The 12,863-nt window shown below is 42.5% G+C and overlaps 1 protein-coding gene across 2 annotated transcripts in view; it reads right to left on the bottom strand.

The window, feature by feature from the left end:
- Positions 1–3,956: 3,956 nt before the first annotated feature.
- Positions 3,957–12,863, bottom strand: part of Gipc2 (GIPC PDZ domain containing family member 2) — a 77,298-nt gene continuing 68,391 nt past the window's right edge. Inside the window, exon 6 of one of the 2 annotated variants that reach the window (XM_004643173.3) lies at positions 3,957–4,501. In XM_004643173.3, coding sequence (XP_004643230.1) covers positions 4,356–4,501 — 146 coding nt within the window. In that variant the 3' untranslated portion in view covers positions 3,957–4,355. The remainder of the gene's footprint in view (positions 4,502–12,863) is intronic. The other variant, XM_023703290.1, reaches the window with a different exon arrangement.

Below are 12,863 nucleotides of genomic sequence, written 5' to 3'. Positions count from 1 at the left end.
ATATATGGTTACATTCTCTTAATGAATAGAGGGATTTGTTGTAATAGTGTTTGTAAATAGGATATCATGTCTGCATCTTGTACAGCAAATAACCACTAGGAAGAGAGTATGCAATGTGTTAATTATTGAAACTGTCATACCACTTTGATATGAAACTGTCTCACTGCTATATCTCTCTTAATAAAATTGTGGGAAAAAAATAAAAATTTAAAAATTTCATTTTTTTATCAACACATGACTAAATTTACACATTTCCAAGTAAGCATACAGAAAATAAAGTATTCTAGGACAGTATCAAAATATAATTTATGATTTCACATATTAATAGATCCCCAAAATTTAATCTCAAAAAATATTTCTTAAAAGTATATTATGATTTTTATTTAAAAAAAAAATGTTCCCAATCAGGTTGATTATTTTATCTGTATGGCACAAATGGCTCAAAATATTATATACTTACTCAAAACCATCTTTAGAAAGATTCTAATTTTTCCTTTTTATGACTGCTGGAAAAAACATCTATGGCTATGGAAAATATCCTGAGCCTCACAGAGACTCGCTGTCTTCAACTGAAATTAGGATGTCATATGCAGCCTTCATCCACAGCGGCTGATAACCATGTGTCATTTCTCAGAACTGAGTTTCCAGGTAATAACATAGGCACAAGCTGTGCCTTTTCATAAATGTTATAACCCTGGTGTGTGCAAGGTCTTGTGGTTGCTCTGACGACTCTTTCAATCTGTGTCAAGATAAGTATGCATTTCACACAGGCCACTAGCACTTCACTCCGGAAGTCAACAGTGTCTCCTACCTCTGTTCACTAATCTCTAAGGTAAAGCCCTTGCCTGGCCTTCTCACCTAACCTCACATCACAGTAACAGCAATGTCACTGGTATCCACTGAGTATCGGATGTTGCAGAGAATGCAAGGGCCAGGAGAGGATCGATCTTCGACAGCTTTGACGGGTAGCTATGCTCTATTTAGAACCTTCTCTGAAATTGTAGATGAAATTCATTTTCTGCTGTAACAACCAGCAATGAAAACTACAAAGAGATCTGAGACTCTCGAGACGGGGAAGCACTGGTAATAACATGGGAGGCAGTAGAGGAAGCCACACTGGGGAAAACACTTCCTCAAGTTAGAGGAGAATATACAGCACATCATGTAACTTTGGGAAAACTCAATTATCTCTTTTGAGTTACCAGTCACAGCTCCAAACAAAGGTTGATGACTGCTTCTACAATTGAATTCAGGGAGCATTTTACATTGTAAAATTATGTAATTGCATTTTTTAAACATCACAGAAGCCCAAAATATACCTATTCATAATCATCAGAATGTGTACATCTGATCGGGACCCACTGAACCCAAGGTTTAACCCTTGTCTGCATTTTCTGCCATGATCCAAGAAAATACATGGTGTTCTCTGAGAAGACACACCATGATGCTGGAAGAAGATGCCGACTGCATAAAAGGAAATTATGAACGGATAAAATAGCCATCTGCCACAGGAAAAGAGAAACAGCAAGATCCAGAGTCCTGAAAACTTAATGGTAACAACAGAATGGAATTTTTTTTAAAGACTCATGTGTGCCATGACAGCAACAGAAGAGTACGTGATTGTCACATTCATATGACAGAACTCAAAATAGAGGGCTGGGCAGATAGCTCAGTGGACTAAAGCACCTGCATCTGGGGTTTGATCCCCAGTGTGTAGTCCCAGCCCTGCCCCTGGGGCACGCTGAGACAGCAATTGAGACTGGGCGTGGCAGCACATGCCTGTAATCCCAGCATATGGGAGACTGTAAACAGGCAAATCACTCTAAGTCTGATCTACATAGTGGGACCCTGTAGACCCTGTACTAAACACAAAATTAAAAGAACTTAAAATAGACTGCTCCTTTTTCTGCACTGTGAACTGCAAAATAGTACAAAGCTGTATATATTCAGTACAAATATATATTCAAGTGTGGAAAGAAAATGACAAGAAACTAACCTCATTATCAGCTTCACAATGGAAGTGAAAGATAAGGATATTTCAAGGAAAAAGCACTGGGTCTACCTGCTTGGTAATGACCGTGGCCTGCTGGACGCTTGTGGACAAGGGTAGTTACAGCTGTGTACGAACACTAGCTCTTTACACATCAAAGGTCTGGAAATGTTACTGTAAAGACCACATCCTATAAGCCACAGGGAGACAGCACCAAGCTCTAGCTTTCATGTGTGTCCCTTAAGAAAGGAGAAACTGACATCCACGGACAATAATAAATGAGTCATCATCCCCACTCCTCAGGAGGCTGAAGTAGGAGGAGCACTGGAGCCTGCATGTTCGAGACCCACCTAGACAACACAGCAAGAACTTGTCTCCAAAAATATATATATATTAATTAATAATAAAAAACAGTGAAACATTTCAAATCCTAATGCCAAGCTTTTTATATTTTTCACTGTTTCTTCAACTGAAATATTTCTATAGGCCTCCTAAATCATCCAATAATTTTCCAGTCCTACAACATCAGCTCTGTTCTCACGTCTAAGAGAGGCAATATTAATATTTAACAAGCACTCTGGAATATCCAAATGAATATCACCAAACAACTGCCAGCCAACTCCAGCTGAGCTTGATCCTATCTTTAAATGGTGGGCACAAACAACAAAACCACCCTATTCTGTAAGGTACACATTAATGACAGTTTTAAAATCATCAAACAAAGACCATCGGGTTAAGTATATGTGACAGGAGAATGAATAGCTGTCAAAGTAAAGTTTTGCCAGAACACAACAGAACTGTCTGAGCAATAGCCCAGCAGGCAAAGGGCACTCCTTCTGATTTCCTAGAACGTCTCAGGGTATTACGTCTGATTGCTGTGGCGGCACATGGTGTTTTTCATCTAACACTTTAGAAGAATGCTTGGGTGCATCATGCTTTGCTTTATTAAACTGTCTATGTTGCAACCATTCATTTCTATTTCTCTTGCATCAGTAAAATGTCGAATAAGAGTGATAAGACTGTCATTTGCCCTCAATTTCCTTGATAATGTAAGGTTTAGAAAGAGTGTTAGAACTCAAAAATAATAGACTCATACATTTTCTCATTCTTCGTTCCTCCTGTATTTCCACTGGGGGGAAATCTATTTCTGATAATATCTCCTCTGAAGTTTAGAAAGCTGAAAAGGATTACTGCTAACCCCCAAAAAAATCTTTAAACATAGTTATTTTCTTTCAAAAAAAATTTCTTTCAAAAGTAAATATCTTTCGAAAGAAAAATACTACAAAGAGCACAAAACCTTCCCTGGAGTGATCATAAAGGGTAACATAAAAGTGGCCATAAATAAAAAGAAGAAATAATACTTTAAAAGGTACAAAAAAGGTTACAAATGGTCCTACCCCAGTTACATCTTTTTTATACTGACACAAACATACACATGTATGCACATACACAATTACACACACACACACACACACACACACACACACACACACGAGATTTCAACTACAAATTCTAAGAGCAATCACAAAGCAGCAAAAAACAAATCAATTTTTTCAACAAAGAGAGAATGCAAGGGCTGGTGAGATAGCTCAATAGATTAAGCACCTGCTTAGGCAAGGGCAGGATCTGGGGTTCGATCCCCAGCAATGTGACAAGGTGGCTCCACCCCCCCCCCAGGGTGCACTGAGCCAGCCACCAAGTCAGAATGTGATGACACACCCCTGTAATCCCAGCGCTGGGGAGGCTGAAAACTGGAGGATCACTATGAGTCCAAGCTGTGTAGTGAGACCCTGTACCAAACACATAAAAAAAGAGATACAATGCATGTCATATTTTAAAAAACAAGACAAAGGAATCCTCCTTCCCTCACTCAATGGATTAAAAAGCAATGCTTTTATAAAACAAATGTGTGAACCACATTTCTTTTTCTGAACATATTCTGCTGGAACTAATATAACAAAATTAAGATATTACGAGACATATCATACTCCAATCCTAATTTTTATTACGTTGAGATTTTTTTATGAAAAGTAACAAAAAATTACAAAGTGATTACAATCAATTAATGCAGAAAACAAAGCCCAGGTATATTCATAGAGGGCAAAATCATCTATGTGAAAATATTCCTTAACATTTCCTTTAAAAATCTTTGAAATGAAAGTTAAAACAGATCATATTTTAGGTAACTCATCTTTACCCTACCACATAAGCAGCTGCATTAAAAACCACTCAGAAATCAAAGTTATATTTCAAAGAATACAGTGCACCATAAAATTAAACCAGAGTTTATAAAGTTGTCTTAGAATGCTTAAGGAGTTTAAGAACAATGGTTCATTTCTTCAGAGCTGGATCATCCACGTCGAAGTCACTCTTGCCTGGCCTCACCAACAGCTCCCCAAACATCAAAGACAAACTCATCTGGAAACGCAAAGTCTCCCAGAGTCTCATCGAGGGTGACAGCAAATTCATCTGGATTTCCTTTGTCCTTGCCAGCTTCAAACATGGTGGTAGCTGTCAACGACAATGTTGAGAAGCAGTCAAAGGCCTGGGGAAAAACGGCAGCAGAAAGGCAAACTGCCAACATAACATGGGTCTGTGTAGGATATGGACTTCAGCTGTTAAAGCGAAACAGTAATATATTCAGTCTCACTCATCCAGGGAACAGTGGTGTTTCAACAGCGTGCGCACAGCACCAACTTTGCAGCTGTCCCTGCCCTCTCACCAGCCAGAGAACCATCATTTGAGGCACTCCTGACTCCCCATGTGGACCAGACACCGTGAGAGGAAACCCTGCCAAGGCACAGGGTTGCCAGCTCCCTCTGCCCCTCCACCAGCCACCCCCCTCCCAGCTGTGATGGGGTCCCTTTGCAGCTTCCCAACCCAGAAAGTCAAAAGGTTGCAGCTTTCAGTGGGGCAGCTGAGCTCTGGCTGGGAGGAAGGCGCCTGCCCAGCCAAGCATCAAGACAACCTTCCAAGCCCCCTCCAGGGGCTCTGCTTCCGGAGAGTGGCCTGTGACCCTTGAGACACCTGGGGACCAGCTCTCCAGCAGAAAGAACCTCAGGTAACAGGAAGGATCAAAGCCCAGGAGCAAAGTGCCAGCCGCTCCTTTCCTCCCAGGTCAAGGCGGAGCTGATCAAAGCTTGGGGGGCTTTTCTGAATGAGTCTCGAGGTCTGGTTTCTTGGCTAGATGCACTAGGCACTTAGGAGCAGGTAGGAGCCGTTTTAGAGAAGCCTGGAAGAAAGGGAGAGACAAGGCCTACAGAAGGGAGGAGGGTGCGGCAGGGTGACCTGGGACTGGGATCAAAACTCCGGCAAGATGAGCAGGGCCTCCAGGGCTGCATGCAGGGCAGGTGCAAACGTGGGCTAGGGAGAGAGGAGCAGCCGGGCCCTAAGACAGCTGTGGACCCAGGGTTTCGGGTGCCGGCAGACACACAGGCAGAGTCTTTTACCCAGAATGCCTGGGCGTGAAGAACACGAGATTTTAATTTTTTTTTCAGATTTTATAATAGTTGTATATACCCAATGACATTTCTTTGATATAGCACCCAAATCTAAGCCAGGCGTGTTGGAGCACATCTGTAATCCCTGAATCTCAGAGGCTGAGGCAGGTAGATGGCCACGAGTTCAAGGCCAGGTTAAGCTGCACAGTGAGTTCAATGCCAACCTGAGCTACACAGTGAGACCCTGTCTCAAACTAAAAGAAGGAAAAGAAAGGGAAGGGGGGAGAGAAGGACAGAGGGAGAGAGAAGAGAGGAAGACAGTTTTTGTCCCTTACTTGTAATTGCAACAGTTTGAATTTTAAAAACAAAAGTAGTAAAGCAAGAGGAGGACTGGAGTCTTAATTATCATCGCCCTCTCTTTCAGCCTTGACCCGCTCGACTTTGGCTCTTGAAAAGTAACTTGGAACAAGTGTTAAAATCCTCCAGAATGTTCATATATTTAATCTACTAGATTTCTACCTCAGTAAAGCCTTGGAGCCAGGCATGGCGGCGCACATCTGTAATGCCAGCGCTCAGGAGGCTGAGGCAGGAGGACAAGTCCAAGCCAGCCTGGACTACACAGCAAGGCCTCGGCTCAAAAGAAGGAAAGAAAGAAACAAAAGACCTTGGGCTAGGGCTGGAGCTCAGTGTAACAAACCTGAGTTCTATCCACAGCGCAGAAAACAAAGAAAAATCTTAAAAATAGACGCGAACACAGAGATATATCTAAGGATTTTAAAAAAAAAACCTAAAAATGTAGAATTTTCAAGCTCCCTCTAGTATGATGAAATATAGTAAGCAAAATATTCAATGAAGTATTTTAACCAATTTAAATGTTTATGAGTAATTTATAATAAACTGGGGAAATATTTTTATCTTAACACTTACTGAAAAGGCAATATATACTTGGTGTTACAGTCACAATTACAATTTCTAATGAAATTTATAAAAATCTCTACATATATCAATAAATGGAGACATAGGTGATAAATTGATTATATTTTTTTTTCTTGTGCTGGAGAGAAACCAGAGCCTCATACATGCTAGGCAAGCGCACTACCGCTGAGCTACACCACCAGCCTCCTGCACAGCAACAGCAGAATCTAGTTGGCAGGTGGACAGGTTTTCACTAAAAAGCCCTTCATGATATCCTCTTTACAAACACTATTAGGGGCCGGGGAGATGGCTCAGGGGAATAAGCGCTTGCCTGGCAAGCGCAAGGGCCTGAGTTCAATCCCCGGTTCCAAAAAAAAAGAAGAACAAACACTATTAGAACAAATCCCTCTATTCATTAAGAAAATGTAACTATATATCTATCCTAACCATTTTGAATACACAGATACAAAATGGACATTCATTTATATATCCCCTTTCTCGTTTAGTTCTGTCATTTGATTATTATAGGTGTGTTAACTCAGCAAAATATTCTAAAAGAGTTCAGTAGTTCATAATAGTATTTGTAAATAGGATATCATTTCTGCATCTTGTACAGCAAATAACCACTAGGAAGAGAGTATGCAATGTGTTAATTATTGAAACTGTCCTACCAATTTGATTTGAAACTGTCTCATTGCTATTTGTTTCTTAAATAAAATTATGCAAAAAGAAAAAAAAAGTCCTTCAACTTAGGGCCAGCGAGATAGCTCAGTGGACTAAGTTCCTGCTTTGGCAAGCACAGGGGCCAGGGTTTGATCCCCGGACCCTCATGCTGCACCAGCCCTACCTCCCCCCTGCCCAGGGCACACTGAGCCATAGACCAGTCCAGGTGCGGTGGCGCAGGCCTGTAATCACAGCACTGGGAGGCTGAAAACAGGGGGATCACTGGGAGTCCACGCTGTGTAGTGAGACCCTGTACCAAATACATTAAATGAAAATAAATAAATAAATAAGTCCTTCAACTATGCTGCATGTGGAAAACTACCACAATAAAATATGAGGAGGAATACAGAGAAAATGGAAGAAAACTTTAAACCGTGGCAGAAAAATTCAAATTGGAGAGAAAAGATTCCCTTTTAAGTGGAATTTTATTTGGAATTGAGTGCTGCATGACACCGTTAAAATATGCTGACTTCGAATATTTACTCTGCATGCCCAGGTACTGGCTATACTGGGGCAAGTGGTTCCTGAGTCAGCAAGCAATCCCTAATGTCCACAATGAGCACTTCATCGTTCAGCAGGTAGACATTTGATTACAGCCCCAAACAGGGGAAAAAGAGGAAAACTGGTCCAGAGTGCATTTTCACAGAAAATGAGAAGTCAGAAAAGAGACTGCCTGGTATGGTAGTACACACCTATAATCCCAGCACTCAGAAGGCTGAGGCAGGAGGATGTCTATAAATTTCAGGACAAGCTGGGCTACATAATGAGTTCAAACCCAGCCTGAACTACATAGTGAAATCCTGACTCAAAAAAGAGAGAGAGATGGAGAAACAGAGACACAGAAACAGAGACAGAGACAAAGTGCTCTGGAAGCTGCCTCTGTCTATCAGCATTCCTCAGTACCCCCCACATCCTAGAGGTTGTCCCCTGTCGCCTTAGACCCCCATGTCCTTGGAGACCTCACCTAAGACCTACTGAGAACTTGTCCTGCTGCAGCCAGTCCTGGCCCCCTGCTGGCTCCCTTGGGAGCCCCATTTCTGGATAGCTGGCCCACCATTCTTCCTTCGTTCTCACTGCCATCTCAAGCAGCAGGTCCAAAACCCAAATGCCACCTTCCTTCTAGAGACACCAGTGTCACACACCCTCTGCGTCTGTCTCTTGCCATCCCCCAGCCTGTGTGTCTAACACAGCCTCTCCACCTGCGCCTTTGTGGCCTCTCTCACCTGTTCCTCTCCAGTGTGACCACTCTGCTCCCTTCATCCCCAAGTCTTATCAGCAGCACCTCTCTCAGGGGACACAGGGGACACAGGGACATCACACTCCTCTTCCTGAGCCACAGCTCCTGCTCCACCAGGGGGCCACAAAGGGGCCACAAAGCTCCTCCCCACCCCTGAGATTCTCCCCATTCCCATGCATGAAAACATCCCTCACGGTGCCAGGGCTCCATTGTGAAGTCCACCCCGATCTGCTGCTTGGAGCAGAGGCACCTGTGGCTCCCACAGGCCCGGGATTCTCCTACCTGATGCCAGCTCCTCAAAGTCACCCCAAGGTCCCTGCCCTTCCAGGGATGGCTGCTCCCAGTCACCACACCAACATGAAAGCCCCTTCTCTCCTCGAGGCAGGAAGTGCACTAGGGCTGGATTTGAGCCATGTGCAGACCGTGGTTCAGGAGTCTGAGAGTCTGCATGTCCCACAACTCTCAAGTGATGCGGTCCCCGGCGACACTTCAAGTGATAATCTTTTTTTCCCTTTCAGTACTGGAGACTGAAGCCACTCCCTTTGCACTGAACTACATATATCCCCAGACCTTTTTTAATTTTATTTTGAGACAGGGTCTCACTAAACTACTAAATTGTCCAGGCTAGCTTAAACTTTGGATCTTCCTGCCTCAGCTTCCCAGACTGCTGAGATTACAGGCATGTGCCACCATGCCTGGCTGAAAAATTAGATCTCTGGGTGCATATTCAATGTGGCTCTGTATTTACCTTATGTTCATGTGTGCATTTTCTCTCCAATTGCAGAACTACTTTTTAATGGATCTTGATGGCTTACAGAAGAACTAGTTCAATATCTTGTGAATGTAAATGTTGATGGATAAGTCGGGAGAAAAAGGACTTTGAGTTAACTATATTTTGTATTGCCACAGTCAGCTTGCATCAGGCAGAAGTGAGGCCCAGAGCTCTGGTCCCATAGCTGGGATATAAGAGAAAAGTAACCAAACTTTTCTCTTACACATTAAGTATGGCCAAAGCAAGGCTGGCACTCAGAGTTTTCCCTGGTCTGTACTTTAGCTACTTCTCTTACACCCTACAAATAACATCTACAGAGATAGTCACCTAAAGACTGTATTGACCCATGGGTGAGACACCTGGAGGAGAAACAGAACAGAGGAACAAAAACAGGTACCCAGCTAAGAGGCTCCAGATGGTTAGGATAGATATATAGTTGCATTCTCTTAATGAATAGAATGATTTGTTCTAATGGTGTTTGTAAATAGGATCTCAAGTCCGCATCTTGTACAGCAATTAACCACTAAAAAGAATATATGCAGTGTGTTATTTGTTGAAACTGTACTTCTGATTTGATTTGAAACGGTCTCATTGCTATCTGTTTATCAATAAAACTTTGAAAAAAAATAAAATAAAATAATAATAAATAAATAAATAAATAAATAAATAAATAAAAGAGGCTCCAGAAAAATGTGTGGAGCAGAGACAGCAAAACTTTTAGAGACCAGCACCCAAACTGCCAACCAAAACACACTTATTATTTATCGCTGAGTATTAAACCTGAGTATCTGATGCTCGGCTGCTAGGATGACTTGTCTTGCATGTGGACAGAGAGGGCTCCGTGTGGCCACTGTGGCACCAGTGCCATAGGTTCGCCACCACTGGCATTGAGCATTCAGTGGGAGAAACCAACAGTGCACCTGAGGTCCTCGTAGGCTGGACAGAACAGAGGCAGAAACGCAGCTGTTCGCTTTGGGCCTTGAGTAGATCTGTCTCCGTCTCCTTCTCCTTTGTTCCCGCTTGTACACACACACATCACACACAGGTACACACACACACACTAACACACACATGCACACATGCACACACACACACACCAGCACCAGTAAGAGTTGTTAATGCCTCTGCCCACTCAGCAGCGGAGCTCAGCTTGGACTGGGCTGCTCCAAGTCGCGGTCACCAGTCTGGGTTCCTCGGCCCTGGCTAAGACACCCACGCTACCGTCTCGCATCTGCGGTGCACCGTGTCACCCATGCACCATTCTGCTGCGGCAGCAAAGCAAGGGCAAACTGCTATGCTCGGTGCAGCCCCAAGCGGGGCAGCCTCAATTCATCCATTCTCACGTGACCTACCTTGAAGCCACTACCGCTGTCACAGGGACTGGGCATGAATAGGAATGAAAAAAGAATGAAGCCATGTTATACATGTACCAACTCCCCAACAACATATTCCCCAGGTGCTGCAGACATGGAGTTAGCAAAATAAATATTTCACAGTGCTGGAAAATTTTTTCAAATTAGTCATAATTATTGGTGATCATTGCTAAGAATGATCACTATGTATGATGTGACAGGAACTTTATTCATATTATTCAGTTGGATGCTTTGGCAATGCTGTGCAGTTGTTTTAATTATGTCCCCTTCACAGATGTGGAAATTAGGGCTCCGAGGGTAAGAATTTGCCCCAAGGCTAAAGCTTCAAAGCAGCTCCCCTAGAACTCCTACTCCCCAGGAATTTACTACTTCAGCGTCTCTCAAGCACCTCCCAGCATTGACTCCAGGGAAGGTGCAGTGCTGAGGCTGACGTTACAGGCTTAGTGAGCTACGCATCTGCCTTCACACACTCTTGATCGTATAGAAACAACAACAACAGAAAAAAAAAAAAAAATGAGGCTTCTTCAAAATTGTGCTGGAAAGGCCAGTCAAATCACTCAGCGTATTAAAGCACCTGCAAGCAGGCGCAGAGTCTGGCGGCTCAATCCCTGGGCCTGCCATGTCAGCCCTGCCCCGGGACATGCTGAGATGGCAATTGAGACTGGACATGGGGGCATGCATCTGTAATCCTAGGTCTTGGGAGGCTGGAAACAGGTGGATCACCACAAGTCCGATCTAGTAGTGAGACCCTGAACACCCTGTAGACCTTTCCCTAAAATACAGAAAAACAAATTCTGTTGAAAACATAATTAATACAGTGCCCCAAAATCTTTTTCTTTATTTTATTGAGAAACAAATAGCAATGAGACAGTTTCAAAACTGATTAATAGGACAGTTTCAATAATTAGTACATTGTACATTGTTATCTTCTTAGTGGTTATCCACAGTACAAGATGCAGACAGGATATCCTGTTCATACACTATTAGTACAAATCTTTCTTCTCATTGAATTAAGCGAAAGTAGCTGTATATATATCCTAACTATTCCATATATACAGATACAAAATAGTCCTTCCTTTGTATCCCTTTTTTTGTTTAGTTCTGTTCAAGATGAATATTCCACTGAAATCTAAATACTATAGGTGTATGAATTCAGCAAAACAATCCAACACAGTCCAGCAGTCCACAATAGTAGTGGGCTATCTGCAGAAGTTATTGACTTGAGCCTTTCACAGCTCAGCATATTAATATGTCTTTACTTTATATACCTCGTTTTTATACTTTTCTGCTGGATGGTTAAGACCAAGATAAAGCAAGACCTATATACCAAGAAATGTAACTTTTGTATCTGATAAGGTCAGTCAAGTACCCTCAGGATTTATCCTGTAACCCTGTACCGCAGTTTGCAGATCCTTTGTCAGTGTCAGCCATGTGGATGAGTCACGGCCATTACTTGACCAATTTGCTCTCTGTGAAAGCCTGAGAGAATGTTTTCTCTCCCTTTGACTCTCCTTAGACCATAATCTTTTTTTAACCAGAAATTTTCAAAAAGAAATTAAATAAACATAGGAACATGTTATAAATTTTTGCTAATGTACAAAGTATAAACGTAGTTTTTAAACATCCTTGCGGAAGAAATGAATGGCATAATGTTATCAATTTTTCATAAAAGAAATATCTGATTTAAAACAAAAGCCAAAGATAGGGGCCAGGGAGATAGCTCAGTAGAATAAGCACCTGCCTGGTAAATGCAAGGTCCTGAGTTCAATCCCCAGTACCAAAAAAAAAAAAAAAAGAGCCAAAGAAACTGTAGCAAAGTTAAGTGTGGCTTGGAAAATTGTATCATGAGCCAGGCATGGTGGCACACATCTGTAATCCCAGCATTCTGGAGGCTGAGACAAGAGGATCGCTGTGCATTTGAAACCAGCCTGGGCTACAAAGTGAGCTCAAGGCCAGCATGAATGGCATAGTGAGACCCTGTCTCAAAAAGTAGAAAGTTGTATCACATTAATATAAGACAGAGGGGGCCAGGGAGATGGCTCAGTAGAATAAGTACTTGCCTGGCAAGTGCAAGGGCCTGAGTTCAATCCCCAGTTCCACCAAAAATAATAATAATAATAATAATAATAACAACAACAACAACAACAACAACAATAATAATATAAGACAGAAGGACAGCCAAATAGTTCAGGTGACTAAAGCACCTGCATCAGCAGAGAGCAGCAGCTGAGGGTTCGATCCCTGGCAAGTCATGCTGGCCCCGCCTCCTGGGGCATGTTGAAACTTGATTGAGACTGGGCGTGGTGGTAAGCGCCTATAATCCCACCACTTGGGAGGCTGAAAACAGGAGAATCACTACAAGTCTATGAGTCCAAGTATCCCGTAGACCCTGTACTAAATATAAAATATATAT

This window comes from Octodon degus, unplaced genomic scaffold, assembly GCF_000260255.1.
Source record: "Octodon degus isolate 3935 unplaced genomic scaffold, OctDeg1.0 scaffold00167, whole genome shotgun sequence".
In the NCBI taxonomy this organism is placed as follows: Eukaryota; Metazoa; Chordata; class Mammalia; order Rodentia; family Octodontidae; genus Octodon; species Octodon degus.
The sequence above is the reverse complement of the archived record's forward strand: the minus strand, read 5'-3'. Positions and strand labels throughout refer to the sequence as shown.